The following is a 15,893-nucleotide window of genomic DNA, read 5'->3' as shown; positions in this document are numbered from 1 at the left end:
ATGCTATGGACTGCCTTCAAGTCGATTCCGACTTATGGGCAACCCTATGAATAGGGTTTTCATGGTAAGCAGTATTCAGAGGTGGTTGACTATTGCCTTCCTCTGAGGCTGAGAGGTGGTGACTGGCCCAAGATTACCCAGTGAGCTTCATGGCTGTGTGGGGATACGAACCCTGGTCTCCCAGGTTGTAGTCCAACACTCTAACCACTACACCACACAGTTCTCAACATTTGCTTGGTAGGTGTTGAGAACTACTTTGTTGAAGCGTAAACCAGTTACAAAATGGATTGACTTCTTATCTCTGGATTATTTAAAAGCTCTCTCCCAGTGAGTTGTTTAATTGGCTTTTGAAATCAGAAACAACTGGCAATTTTTGTCAAGTGAAAGTCAGATGTGTTTTACAGTGAGTGCGTCTGTATATCCTTGTGTTCTTGAACAATCACCAGACTTCAGATCAATTAATTTTATTTTGATTTGAAGTTAAATATGGTGCTTTGAATTTAATTTAGATTCTTCAAGATTAAAGAAATACTCTGTTTCAACCTTTTTGGCCAGCCTCCTTCTTCAAAACTGCTGCCTGACTCGCCAATTTCCAAACAAAAACATTTGCTAGAATATGATGTAATGTGGGCTTTAGACAAATAATTCTTAGCTGTGGTTCGCCATGTGTAATATGAGAATAACAGGAACCTTCAAGGGTTGTTGTGAACAAACCCCTCATCCCCAGTTGGCTGAATACTTGTGATGTCATGGAGCCTTCATAAACCTTCTAACTTCTCACAATAATGGTATCTGCAGGAGGCACTTGTCATAAAAGGTTAGTTGGGGAGAAGACTTAACCCAAGGCCTGGGGACAAGAGTTGTTTGCTATTGGCAAAGGGAGGCATTGAGAGGGTGGTAGGCAGACAGAGCTGCAAAGCTGGATCAGAGGAAGGCCCAGAAAGCAGGAGAGACGAGGGAAAGGAAGGCTGATAGAGTAACTGTAGGCAAGGGAAATCTATCCTTAAGTCAGTTAGGGAACAGACAAGCACAAAAGTTTGGTGCTGTCTTAAATTTCTTGTACTAGCCTTTGCAAAAAGGCAGGGTGGAGCTGGAGAAAGATTGGCAGCTGAATCTCACGTATTGATGAGTACTAACCAACCTGATCTTTTACTTCAGGTCAGTAATATGCATGGTAATAAAAAAAAATCATTGGGGATATGGGGAATCATATTTACTTATTTATCGTCTTATTTATTTCTGAAATTTATATCCACCCTTCCTCCCAGAAGGAGCCCAGGACAGCAAACAAAATACTAAAAACTCTAAAACATCTTAAAAACAGACCTTAAAATATATTAAAACAAACCATCTTTTAAAACATATTAATTAAAAAAAAAAAGCTTTAAAAAATCTTAAAAAGCAATTCCAACACAGATGGAGACTGGGATAAGGTCTCTACTTACCTACTGGTCTTGAATATTCCAGCAATGTAGGAACAAGCAGTTACCAGAATTCATGTTGAGGATAGATTCTAAAACTGTTCTGTATGCTGAATTACTTGGGGTAAACCAAATGGGGCCCTCTTGGAGTGTAAGGCTAGGGGTGCATAGTTAGAGATGAAACTTTGTCACATTCTTAGTCCTCAGGGCAACTTGTCTCCAGATTGAGAGCCAGTGTGGTGTAATGGTTAGGGTGTTGGACTAGGACCTGGGAGACCAGAGTCCAAATCCCCACTCAGCCATGAAGCTCACTGGATGACCTTGGGCCAATCACTGCCTCTTAGGCTATCCTGCCTCACAGGGTTGTTGTGGGGATCAAATGGAGAGTGATGAACCATGTATGCAGCCTTTAGCTCCTTGGAGGAAAGGTGGGATATAAATGTAATAAAATATTTTTTTTAAAAAATGTGCAGGGCCAGAGACTTTTCCTACTAACTGTGGTAAATGTTCTCTGGACTCTGCAGCATAGAAGCCCAAGTGTATACGCAGGTATGCACTCACGTTTTCTCTCTGTCACTACCTGCTTGCATTTCCTCTGCCTGCTCTTCTGTGGAGGAAGTGTATTTTGAGGATAGATGGTAGGAAGAAGGTGGCTTTGGTTTAGGAACTTAGCCAGTGCTGGGCTTCGTAGAGATCTGGCTCCCTATTCAGCAGTGAAGCTCATTGGAGGGACCCTTGGGCAACTTGTTCTCCTTCAGCTTATCTTATCTCACAGAAGATCTCTGCAAGAAGATGTGATGCTAGATGCTAGCTTAAATGACTTTAAAATGGAACAGAAACAATAATGGAAGGAGCAGTTATCAACAGCAGTTAGCTCTATGGAAGATTAAAAAAAAAAGCACCTCTGTATTTCTGACAACCAGGTGCTGGGGACAAATAGGGGGTGGCCACCACCTTAGTGCTCTGCATGTGGCATTCCAGAGGAGTCTAGCAGGTTGTTTTGGGACACAAGGTAGCTAGATTCAGCTAGGTAATTTGTGTATTCTTTTGATGAGATGAAACAATACTTTTCCAGGAAAATTCAGCCAATATAGGTTTCTGTTTCTGATCCTGCTGCATATCTCTTCCTGTTAGGTTATTGTCGGAACTGGAATCTCCATCTTGGTGGCCATTTGGTGGCAAACTGTTGAAAGGGCCCTTAAATGCAAAGTCAAAGGAAACCCCTGCAGTTTCTGATTCTAGAAACAAAGACGGAGTAATAATACGGATCCCAGTTATTATCACTGAAAGGACGGACTCTCACGCCAAGCCAGGCAAACTCGTCCTCTTGGCTTCTGGCCTGGAGATCAGCGATTCCAGTTCTCAGCTCCTTCATAGGTTTGACAAGAAGGATGTTGACGATGTTAAAGTTCATACGCCATATGAAATAAGCATCCGCCAGAGGTTCATTGGGAAACCAGACATCAGCTATCGGCTACTGTCAGCAAAAATGCCAGAAGCCATCCCCATCTTAGAAATGCAGTTCAGCAAGAAAATACAGTTCATGGAAGATGTTCTGGGGTTTGTTGGGGCAAGGAAGACTCATCAGGAAGATGTTGGCACTTCCATTTGGCAAGCAGGTAAAGGACAGAAGGAAAATGATCACTAATTGAATACTTTTGCTGAGAGCACTTATGAATAATAGTAGTGGTAGTACTTGGCATTTTAGAGTACTTTAAGAGTATTCAGATCACTTCAAATACATTATCTCAGTCATTCTTATGACAGTCCTATAAGGCAGGTCTGTATTCTCATCTCCTATTGCAGGTAAGTTTGTGGCTGCAGTAGAATTTGAACCAGGGATTTCCTGATTGATAGTGGTCCAATGTTTTCTCCTCCTTAGCCCTTACAAAAAATATTCTTGTGGTAGTTCCTTTTCTACTGAGACGACAGGATTCTAGGTGCAAAAGATAGTCACTGGGGAGTTGTTGAAATTATCACTGAGAATTCTCCAAGACGGAGTGTTTTCAAGCCCATTCTACAGTGCACACAAGAATCTATATCTCCAGCTGCCTTTTCCCATATTGCAACTCACATCTTTTTGCAAAGTTCCCGGGTATTCTTTTTGTCACTCCTTTCCTTTGTTCAGGAGTTAGTAGCCCTACATTGAAGGGAGGTTGGTGGTATCTATGCCCATAGATGCCTGCCATGGTTGACAATCCCTCCTCTCCTGTCATGAAGGTTCCCTTGCTTTCCTTTGGATTTCTCCATTCCCATGATTTCCTGTCTAAAATCTATGGGAATTCCAAATTGGGGGGCTGTGAGCATAAATTATTCATGCTAAGTAGGCTCTTTTGAGCAATTAACTGCCGTATTTGGGTTTTATTGCTGCAGAACCTGGGCATTTCAGCATCTGGAGAACCCATTTGGTTCTTTGTGCCTTCCTTAATAGGTGGGAAGATCTGCTTTTGCAAATACTGTGTTTAAAGATAATTTTCTCATACATGAAATCCTACAATGAAGTCACAAGCCAAAAGAAGCTGTGTTCTGTTGTGTCCCACGCTAAAATTAAGAGTTCAGTGAGGATTAAAGTGCTCTCTTGTTGACAAGTCGCTGAGATCCAGCACTTGGAAAAGCTTATTAATTTTAAAAGAAATCTTGGCACCTGGTGGTAAAATGTGAACGTTAACAACTCAGAGGAAAACAATCTGCTGGCTTTTAAGCACTGAGCTACATCCTGGCAAATTGGTGTTCACTTCCTGATGTGACAACTGTGATTACATAAAAACTGCTTTCGTGGTTCCATTGTTCACTCCCTCCTCTTTGCCACACTGCTTTTGTATTTCAGTCAGTCAGGTGAGCAGTTATATTTTTCTGCCCCTCCCCCCAAAAAAGTGTTTTTACTGTAGAGTAGGAAACATCAATGATAGCAAACACGAATTGGTGGAAATTTTGACTTTTTGCAGTTCCACCAAAAGCTGCTGCAGTGATCTTGCTTGTTTCATTCTCAATATTCTTTTGCCATTGATGCTGCACTGCCGCTAGATGGCAGTCAACCACAGCACCTTGCCAGCCAGTGTTTTCTCTTCCCCTTCTCTTTACATGAACAAAATATTATTTTTTCCTGAAGTGGTCGGGCAGGGAGGAAGCAAGCAAATTTATTTCTTTTATTCACAGACCAAGGCAATTTAGAGACTTGTGGTAGAGTCCCTGTATGAGGTGATGCATGAACAAACGATTGTTGCTTTGTAACTAGCTATTGTCTGTTTCAGATTGCAGTTCCAGAATGGTGGGTTGAGATCAGACTGAATAGCATGAGTTCTGTGCACAGGCCGCTTAGCTGAACACCAGCTATGAAAGAGCACTTCGTTTTACTAAAGTGGCTCGTTCAGCTGTCAAAATCAGGAGACCCACAATTTTAGGTGCAAATTGCTATCATTCACTTTTCTGGCAGTTTAAACCAGTAATCTTAAACCTTGCAAGCCAGTGGCCTTCTTTTTGCCCTAACCTGCAACACAGAACCCTCTTGTATTTTTTTTACAATACATATCTATCTTTTGACTGTCTTAACGCCAAAAACAAAAGTTGATGTTTGTGCTTCAAGTCCAACCTTCCTTGGGGCAGAATACAGTTTGTTTATTGCAACCTGCAAGCCAAGTTGGCAGGCAACGCTTTGAACTGTAGCAAGCAAAATTATCGAGGAAGTCTTGTCATCTCAAAAGCATTTTCTATTTCAAAAAAATCCTCATGTCTGGCAATTTCCCAGGATGTATGGGCCGCAGGCTTCTTGTTGGAAGTGACAAATGCTTTCATGGAACAGTTCTCAGTAAAGAGGATCAACCATTTATAAACTCCAGAGAGCACATGAGTTGAAATGCATTGGGATTGTGTTGATTTGATCAGGATGTTTGGGTGCTATGGTTCATTGTCGTGTTTCCCCATCCCCTTCTCTGGTGGTGTCTGCTTGCTGCTTTTTTGGCTTCTCTCTTTGTAGGAACATAGAAAGCTGCTTATACCAGGTCAGTCCATTGGTCCAGCTAGCTCAGACACAAGTCTTTCCAAGCCCTACCCAGAAATGCTGTGGATTGAACCTGGGACTCTTTTATGCAAAACGTGCTCTGCCTTGGGCCCCGCGCATGCACGCACCACCTCCCTCTACCTGAAGGGCCCCTCCTTAGGGTGGGTGAGTAGCATTCCCTTCTGCGATCCGCACCACAGATTGCAGAAGGGAGCACTACCCACCGACCCTAAGGAGGGCCCCCTTGGCACCCAGGGGCCTTCGGCCAGGGCCTGACCTGGCTGCCCTCTGGCGCCGGCCCTGGCTCTACCATTGAGCTATGGCTCTTCCCCTGTTGCTATTGCCACAGTGTAAACACAATTTAGATTTTGCCAGAGAGACCAATGGGATAATATGTGGACACAAAGTCCAAATAAGAGTGAGTGAGTGTGCATTGCCTGGCGAGTTTCATGACTGAGCAGGAACTGACTATGGCTCTTTGAGATTCAGACCCCCCCCCCGCTTCCCACTTCACCACACTGTGGCCTTCTGGGACATTGGCTCAGCCTTTATACCAAGTCAGAGTCCCATAGAACTGAATAATTCTTGAAAGTTGCTAATCTTGCAGCCCTGGAGGAAGGTGTGTCCAAATTGTTCTGGGTAGTTAATCTTGCTGCTAGCTGTCTGTGTTGTAAGGATGCTTTCCTTGGTAAGCAGACCAGGATTTGCTTTGTACTTGTTGGATTCTATCTATTGTTGTTGCATTCTGGTCCAGTGCCGGCTCCCACAGAGAAAGCAGCAAGGGTGGTCAAAGGTTGTTGGACCACAGACAGCTCAGAGAGAGCAACTTGCTTCAACAAAGGTTGAGAGCAGAATGAGGCCTTTTGTGGCTCTGTCTCCAGACTACCTCCTTCAAATTCCTCCTCCTTGAGAGAACTTCAGAGCCATAAAGGGCCAACCTTTTGGCCTGAAGATGGTCACTCCTCCTCTGTTCTGTAGCCTCTTTCCTGGTGTGCTCCCTGTGCTGCCAAACTGGTAATGTGCAGTGAGAGGCATCTGGTTTTTTAGGTGCAGGGGAAGGACACCATAAGTGTCCAGGCTCTGACCCTATAGGGCCTGTTGGTCTGGGAAGTTCCTCTGGGTGTTTCTGTCCAACAGCCTTGGGTGCAGTGGTCTCCCTATCTTCAGCAGTCAGCTATGAACCCTGACCAATCTCCCCATCTGATGCCTTGCAGCCTCTGACTCTGTGTCCAGATCACTGCTGGATACAGGGATGACAGTTACCTCAATCCCAGGGACTTCTGTAGGAATAGAAAAATTATTTAGGGAAAAAGTTTCATATGAATGTATGAGGGCACTGTGTATTGATTCAGACACCTAGCACTGTCTACTCCTGCTAGCTGCAGCTTCTCCAGAGTCCTACCCAGAGGTCCTTCCCAGCCCTGCTCCCTGAAACTTCTTGATCTGGAGAATCAACCTGGGCTGCCTCATTGCTCTCACAATTGTGAAAATAAAGTAACGGTATTGATGGGAGGTATAGAAGTTGAGAAGACAAGAAGGCCAAGGGAAGGAATTTAAATTCACTGTGATTCCCTAATTTTGATATAATTTAATCCCATATCAAAGTTTTGAAGTTCTTCAGGATTCTTTACACTTGAGGCTTCCACTCATTTGTCACATACACCATCCTCCTTATCTTGGGGCTTGTTTACCTAATACACATTGGGAAAGATGTATATCTTTTGTATTGTGTGCGTACATGGCAGAGAGTCACAGACACTCTGAAACATGTATGTGTAAGATGTGCCTGGCCAGAAACAGATTTGGGGTATTTGCATGTTACAAGTTCACAAGGACCTCTCAAATGGTTGTGTATCACTAAAAAGAAAAAGAAAAAAAGTGAAATGCCTACCAGCCATATAGACAAGTTTGCATATAATTCATTATTTTGCTGCTGCTCAGCCTGGTAGGAGCCAGACTGACCTAAATTTGAATACACGTCTTCCTCCAGCCCCAGACTACTTTCTGCCTTTTGAAGAAGCCTACCAGCTCTTAGAGAGGCATAAGAAATTTCCTTTGGAGAAATGGGTGAGTTTTGAGAGCTGGAGGTGGGACAAATCTGCATCAGAGCTCAGCTCAGCAACCTAGAAATTTAAGATCACCATCTATCAATGTAAATTACCTAGAGACTGTTTGGTATGAGGTGACCAACAAATGAAGTAAATAATAATAACCCAAACTAGAGCCCTAGCAGAATCTAGAGTTGTCTGAGAAAAGTGCTGCCCTGCATTTTCCATATTCCCCTGCCCTTGGATTGATTTAGTGCCTGCTTCCTGAGTATTAGGTTCTAAATTAGTGGATCCAATCAAGGCCTATGTGTAGCATGCCAATTTTGGCCTATGCATCAACCTTCATTGGATACATCTCCCTGGTTCTGTTTGCTCAGCAAAACCCAGGTGGAACAGGTGGTGAACACAATCTATTACTAAAAACTACAAACTCCAAATTTTGACTGAAATGAATACAGCAGTTTATTAAAAGTATGAAGTTCATAAGAATTAGATTTTGTAATGAAGGACCATGATACAGTCATTAGTGATGGGACAGAATAACACAATAACTGAAAGTTACATTGGCAATGTTTCCATAAACTTAAGGGTGTTATAGGAGTGACAGAAAACAAAGATAACACCTATGACATTAACGTAACTGGGAAGATATGTTAAACTGATGTGATATGTATATTTGCATAAGCTAGTTAATTAAAACCATAAAAAATATGAACTAACAATAAATCATATACAGTAATACCTCAGTTAACAAAGTAGATGCGTCCCTGGGCGTTACTTCTTTAACAGAAATGTTGATCCTGGAGGTAGGAATAACATGGAAGGAACAGGGATGGGTTCCTGCACCACAAAAAAGAAGACCAGTTCAACATATTTCAGCAAACATTTTACTGAAAACTAACAATACGCATATCTGAAATGAAACAACCAGGTCAGGTCAGCCTTGCATGCAGACCACGAGCAGGCAGGCAAGGGGCAGCCGCCAACACTACACTCTGCTTGGTCTCTCTCCCTCTGCCATCCTCCTGTATACTCCAGCAGACATGTTTGCAGTAAACAGTGCTTCCAGGGCGCCTGTGCCACTTGACAAGGAGTGCCATTCCAGCCACATGTGAGAGAGCTGCCTGCAGCAGCTGCAATCCAGTCGACAAGGAGCCACATTCTGACTATGCCAGAGTGTGTGCCCCCCATATCCCCCGCACCCAAAAAAGGCTTTGTTAAAAGGAGCTTCTTTCCTGGAGGATTTGTTAACTGAGGTATTTCTGTATTTTCCTCCTAACTCCCTCCAGCCCACCACTTGTATATTATTACTGTTTTAAGTTTCCGAGAATATTAGATTAACAAAAGACATGGTTACCCACGAGTGGGTAGGCCTGAAACCTTCAACTTGGCAAAGCATGCGAGAGGAGAGCAAGAAAAGGAGGAAAAGTAATCCAAAGGCAATCCCCCCCCCCGTGCCCAAGAAAAAAGCTTTTTTTCTAAAATGTAAATGCATCCCTTTATATATCCCAGCAAACTTGGATCAAGAGATTGGAGTCACCCGATAACTGAACACGAATTTCAATAATTGGGGGTGGTACCCCATAATATGTAGACCATGAATTACCATAATCTGTCTGGGAGGGGGATAAAATGAGTACCTGTGACCCTTGCACCTGTGATTTTCTTTTTCTTTTTTTATTAATTTTTATTCAAATTTTCAAAAACACAAAACAACACAAAACAAAAACAATTATACAAAAAAAATAAAATGTTGACTTCCGATTTGTCGCAGATCAACCATAGGTCTACAATATATAACAATCCTGTCTCTAAAATTATATTACAAAATCACTTTCCTCCAGTAGTTATCTTAATTAATCATCAAATCTCATAAACATTACTTTATTCTTTCCACAAAAAGTCCAAAAGAGATTTCAATTCCTTGAGAGATATATCTTTCAATTTTTTTCCAAATAAACATGTCGCTTAATCCATCTGATTCAAATCTGTTAGGTCCAGTAATTTCAATAGCCATTCCTCCATTATCTATATTAATTCCATCTTCCATCTTCAATAATCCTGTTAAATCCAGTAATTTCAGTAGCCATTCTTCCATTATCAGTATCCCATAATAATCTTGTTGTCATAGCCATAATCCAAATAAACATATTGATTAATCCATCTCGTCAAATCTGTTAGGTCCAATAATTTCCATAACCATTCTTCCATTATCAATATTAATTCCATCTTCCATCTTCAATAGTCCTGTTAAATCCAGTGGTTTCAGTATCCACTCATCCATTATCAGTATCTCATGATGATCTTGCTGTCATAGCCATAGTCATATAACAAGAGTCTGATGGGAATTTCCCTCTTCACAAATATGTCCTTGCCATCAATTCTAAATATGTTGCTGAAATATTGTTGTAAAGTCACTTCTCTGCTCTTCTTTTTTACAAAATGCACTGGCTCATCTCTTAAGAGTTTTTCCATTGTCACATATTTGTAATTAATTCCATAGATTTTTTCTATGTCAAGCTCCATCACATCATTCCAGTCAAGAAAATTATCCAAGACGTTGATAACTTTATCACTAATATCTTCATTAGTTTCTTCAGAGACAATGTTGAATTCCAAACAGTAAACTTTATTTCTAACATCCGTAAACTCCAGATCTTTTTCCAATTCCTCATTTGTTCCAGTCTCCATGGCTTGTATCTTCCTTTTAATTTTTCTTTTCTCATCTCTAATCCCATCAAAATCCTCTTTCACAGAATCCCCTATTTTTTTAAACTCCTGCATCATTTTGCTAAGTTCAATTTTCATCTCCTGTCTGCCCTGTCTCAGGGTTTGTTTCATTATCTCAATCTCACTCATTATTTTCTGAAACATAATTTCTTCCATGGTCTCAGTCACTTTCCTGGTTGTCATTCTTAAACCCACAAAAACAAAAAATTATTTCAGCCACAATTGGGTTAATGTTTCAGGCTTGCAGACATCAATACAGCCTGTCTTATCTCTTATATATTCAGGAAAACAAAACAAGTTTAGTTCCCAGCTTCAAACAGTTAGTGGCGTCGTGAGTAAGCAGATTCGTCAAAATGAAATAGTTCCAGACATAATACTCCAAAGTTCATAAATCAAATTTGTTTATTTTTTTCCCTCCTCGAAATAAAAATCCCTCTTCCGTTAATATCTTTAGAATGCACTTCCAGGCCCGCTTTTTGCAATAAAAACAAAGATAAGCTTTTTTTGATTTCTTTCCTCCTTAGTTTTGTGAGTGAAAGAGAATTTTTTTAACTCACCCAGTTCTTTATAGCTGATTCATTGACAAATCTCTTTTTGGTGCAACAATTTAAACCAATTAAAAAAAAATGGAAAGAAGGATGCTTGCCTGTTAGTTCGTTTTTCTTTGAAGAAAAGATAAACGTGTCGCTTAATCAGCAAGAGCTTTGATGGAAGTCCGTCCGGCATTCGCTGGCTGAACTTTCTCTCATAAATTAATGAAATCCAGTCCTCCCAACAAAAACAGGCTTTGTGGTTAATCTCACGTTTCTCCCTGACCAGGAGAAAATCTTAACCAGTCAAAAAAAAAACATTCTGACTGATTAAAGCTGAAAAAGCTTCTTCTGAGACAAGAGCTTGTCTCAGAGGCAGCACAGGCGAATCACCCTTCCCGGAAGTTGCACCTGTGATTTTCCACTGGCATCTTTTTTGTGTAGTGTGAGCTCAACACACATTGGTATTATTCTTTCACTTCAGCATTGTTTTGGCTGTTGCAGAAGCTCTGTACTTAACTTATTATCAGAAGCTCTTATCTGGCATTTGGAAGTGTTCACAAATTGCAAGCAGCCTTCAGCAAAAAATGGCACAGCGTGAAATTGACCTCCATCTTAGCTTCACTCTGGCTGCTCTATTCTGTGCATCAACTTCTAACCTTACTCCCATAGGTGAATGTATAGTGTCCAGCAATGACCTGATTAACACTTCCCATCATGAACAACTTCTTAAATAGCAGTGTGTACCAAACAGCGAGAGACAGTGTGGCATAGTGGTTAAGGTGCTGGACTGCTACCTGGGAGACCAGGGTTCAAATCCCCACACAGCCATGAAGCTCACTGGGTGACCTTGGGCCAGTCACTGCCTCTCAGCCTCAGAGGAAAGAAATGGTAAAACCACCTCTGAGTACCGCTTACCATGAAATCCCTATTCATAGGGTCGCCATAAGTCGGGATCGTCTTGAAGGCAGTCCATTATTATTATACCAAGCAGCTAAAGTGTTGGGAAGAGCTTCTGAAAGGCACTTTTGCAGAACATCCCAAAACATGCACAATAAGTTGCAGCCAGTGTGCTTCTACTGTGGAAATACACAGTGTTATACGTATACCAGGAGTTTGATTCACTGGGCACAAGCTGATGGTTTCAGACAAAGTTTAAATTTATGCTGGTATGAATGGTTCTCTTGTAGTAAAGCTGCCTGGGTCCCAGATCAGGAGCTAAGGCCGTGATAACCAAATAATTCCAGGGGATTAAGAGTTTGCAATAATTACTCCTGTGGGGATTTAGAAGCTTGTATTTTTAGCTTTAACTTTTGTGTCTGCCTTTTACATTAAGTAACACAATCCAGAGCAGTGGAGCAGACTCTGTCACAGGGCCAGACTTTTTGGCATGGGTCCTTCGCAGCCCTGAGCAAGCTTCAGCTTCCGACGCACTTTCTGGCCCATTGCCCCACAGCTGTCATGGCGGTGTTGTATGCTATAGGGCAGTGGCAGCTTCCTCTGAATTGTGCTGTCCTCCCTTCCTGTAGAGACCACTGGTTGCATTGGGGGTGTGTGTGCTCAGAGCATTTCACGAACGAGATACGCCTGGTGATAAGCACCCGCAACTATCTGTATTGCAAATAATGGCCTTTAATTGCCACCCTTATCTGGTATCGGATACTGTGACGGGAGACAGCGCTTTAAATAAACCACAGGTGGCTTGCTGTTTCAGGAGTTGCCACCTGCATGCTACCATGTTGATTTGCTCCGGATGCCCCAATTACATCCGGCTTGCGTTTTTAATCCAAGGTTGGCTGGCTAACTACATTTGCAGGTGGTTTCCAGGGGATCTGAAGTCTGTTGTTTGGTTTGATTAATCGGCACTGCGGGAGAGGAGAAAAAGGGCATCAGGACTGAAGTTAAAAGAAAAAGTAAGGCAGCCTTCCAAATAACATTAGCAAGGAAAGTTCGGAGTTGCAATAGGCTGCCAACAACTTGGGTTCCTCCTTCACCAAACCCCAAGAGGAGGAGGCTTCGGTAGGAGAGGGGAAAGGGCTATTCTGGGTGATTTACACCAGGATGCATATTGAGCCCCTCTCTCCTTCCTGTTTACCTGTCTCCAGAGAGGAGAGCACCAACCTCCCCAACAGGGCCTTGTGCTCTGCTCTAAGCCCTGCCCACGTATGGCAAACCTTGAAGCATGTGAACAAAAGCTGGGAAGTAATATGTGGGAATCATGTTGTAGCCTGCTTGTGTTTCTGGCGTGTGCTGCCCATTTAACCTTTGTCTGGTGCTCCATTTTAAATTATTCAGATCCACCCATGTTCTCCCATCCCCACTTGTTCACTCCTGACCGCTTCTCACAAGCCTCATCTCATCCCTCTTCTCAAAATAGAAGCCACCCAGGGAGGGTACTATTTTTGCCTCTTGTACAGGGCCTAGCACACACTATAAGTGTTAAATCAGATGCCCTCTGTCTTTTGAAGGAGTACTTGTGTATTTTATTTGAGTTTGTGTGGCCATATCGGAAAGCCCGTGAACCAGTTTTTCCTAAGTAATGCGAAGCAACCGCAAGCCACTGCCACCTAAGGTTAAGAACGTAAAAACCGTCTTTCTGCAGCAGACAAAAGATCTATCTCTTCCTTCTCTTTCCTGCAGTGGTCAACTCGGGTGCCAGCTGAGAAGCTCTGACAGTCCTTGTGCTTAGCAAGTTGCTTTTACCAGTTGCTGTGGAAACCGAGGGGCGGGGGAGAGGAGTGATCTTACGCTCAGTTCCTTCCTGGGGGCTTCCCATAATGGGCACCTGGTTGGCCGCTGTGAGAACAGGATGCTGGATTAGATGGGCCATTGGCCTGATCCAGCAAGGCGCTTCCGATATTTTTATGTCTTTATTCCCAGCCATGCTGCCAACGTTCCTTCTGCTGTACAGTCTTGTTTGCAGTTAGTGGCATGTTTGATCCTGCAGGTGTCACTGTGGTTGCCTTTCTTTCCTCGTTTATAGAACTGCCTGTCTATGGCACAGAGGTATGTTATTGAAAACAGCGTCCCCATGTCAGCATCTTCCCCTCCATAAAACAATTGATGTTGGCATCTTTGTTCTGAGCATTTTCCTGCAATGACAAGCATGGGCAACAACAAGACCTCAGGGTGAAAAGTCACTTGTCCTGCATGTTATGGAGGAGGAGAGGTGTGTGGGTTCAATATAAGGCTGGCATTTTGGGTATCAAAATATTTATATGAAATATTTTTTATATTAATAGATTTATATTAATGTACAGTTGCCCCCATAGTATATGAAGAAACACACACACAAGAACAGAATTGTTCAAAATCTTTGGGTTTTTTCCACAATCAGAATGTGGAGCAAGGGTAGGGTTGGATTCTAACCTGTCTTCTTCTTCTTGCAGCAACCGGACTGATAGGAACCATAAGGCAATCCGGATCGACACCATCCTCCTCTCAAGGAGCAGGAGGTAGCCAGCAGACTCAGATACAGAAGCAACAGCAGGTTATTTCGGAGTCTGAAACTCAGGAATTGAAACAGGTTCGTCGAGGGCAGTTGGGACTGATGGCAGGGTGGGCAGCCTAGGTTCCCAATCTGCAGCTTGCTCCTTCACCCAGAAATCTTGACTTGTTGTGGTTCTGTTTTTCATTTAGCGGCTTCATCCTTTCTTGCCATGTTGTATCTGGAGCACTGAGTAGGAGGATCTAGAAGGGATCTGATTAACTTTTCATGCATGTATTGCCCAAGCAGAATCTGGCTGGTTCTTACATACAAGCAATAGGGAATAATCAAGATAGTTGATTATTGCAGATCGGAATTGCACAAGTTAATCAAAAGCATCAGCATTTCTCCAAAAATTGAAGAAAAATGCAAGCTGTATCCAAAAATGTAGTTCATTCATACCAATGTGAAATTCAGCTCACTGCTACCACATGTGCTCATTTTGCTGTTCTTATTTGTTCCTGCTTCTTGACCTCCTGGCTCATAATTGCCCAGCCTATATTTTCTCCCTTCCTGCCAACATCACACACCCTTTCCTCTCCATAGAACCCGTGTGAAGTTTTTTTTCCCCCTTCACAGCTTCCAGGAAGGTCTGTAGTGCAAAGTAAGCAAAAGCCCCATGAGATGGAACGTTGGGCTTTAGTTCCTTCCCTTGCTGGATAGTTGCATGCAGAATGCAGTCTAGAGTGAAAGCTTGTTAGATTTTGGGTTCAGACTATATTCAACTAGAGCTGAAATGGTGGTAGTACTTGGAGAACGTATTGGGATGGTTGATCTGCCCTAATCCTGAAACAATTCAAAGCAATTTTCACTTAGACTCATGAGATACTAGAGAAGGATCTGGGTTTGTGGAACAAATTAAAGTTTCCAGCGAAATTTGGTCATGAGGGGCTTGTCTACAAGTAATGTTAATGTGAAAGAAAAGGTGAGCCTCCCATGACTGGAGCACCATTCTTGATACCATCAGGCTGGGAGGGAGCAGGAGACTGGATGGGAGGGACAGTAACACTTGGGGGCATATGGAGGATGGTAATGTGCATTTGGCTTTGGCTTGGAAATAAGCCAAGATACTTCCTGGTCTTGGAGGAAGCAGGTCAGCTTATTTCTGAGCCAAAGCCAACATGGCGCACTCACTCTTAAGTGTCACCTTAGGCTTTTAAGCACATCATGCCTTTGCCTTTTACAATTTTGTAATTACAAAGGCCAAAGGCATCCTTTTTTCCCCTCATATGAAAAAACAGGTTTCTCGAAAGTCTAGTGGCTCCACTTCAGCACTAGAGCCCCAATTAAGTAGCTGTTAGCTGCTAATTGTCTTAGCAGAGAGTTTCTGTAACCTTTCTGGAGAATGTAATCTTGGTCTGCTGCTCGTGGCAGGGCCAAAAAACAGGTGTGAGTGGCTGAGAGAGGACACATCTTCATTTTCAACCAGTCAGAGATGGGTCATTACAATTTAGCAACCCAACACTTACTGAGAGTTTTACTTTACCAGATGCACTGAGATTCCAGGAAATGAAGAATGAGATGCAAAGAACACGTGGGTGTTGATAGGTCCTGTCCCCTCTTGCAAGAAGGTAAAGCCTCATTCTGGTGTCCACATGTGCAGCTGTCGATGGAGTAATTCAGGCAAGAGCCACATTTCACATGTTGACAGCCCTAACCATACCTTGGTTGTACTGCACA

General features: G+C 42.6%; 1 protein-coding gene across 10 annotated transcripts in view; it reads left to right on the top strand.

Annotated features, from left to right (window-relative positions):
- The window catches only part of SNAP47 (synaptosome associated protein 47), a 32,392-nt gene that overhangs the window by 8,565 nt on the left and 7,934 nt on the right, over nt 1-15,893 (top strand). For all 10 annotated transcript variants that reach the window (XM_061587372.1, XM_061587369.1, XM_061587371.1 and 7 more), the window contains 2 exons: nt 2,556-3,040; nt 14,116-14,252. In XM_061587372.1, coding sequence (XP_061443356.1) covers nt 2,556-3,040; nt 14,116-14,252 — 622 coding nt within the window. The remainder of the gene's footprint in view (nt 1-2,555; nt 3,041-14,115; nt 14,253-15,893) is intronic.

This window comes from Rhineura floridana, chromosome 10, assembly GCF_030035675.1.
Source record: "Rhineura floridana isolate rRhiFlo1 chromosome 10, rRhiFlo1.hap2, whole genome shotgun sequence".
Taxonomy (NCBI): Eukaryota; Metazoa; Chordata; class Lepidosauria; order Squamata; family Rhineuridae; genus Rhineura; species Rhineura floridana.
The sequence above is the reverse complement of the archived record's forward strand: the minus strand, read 5'-3'. Positions and strand labels throughout refer to the sequence as shown.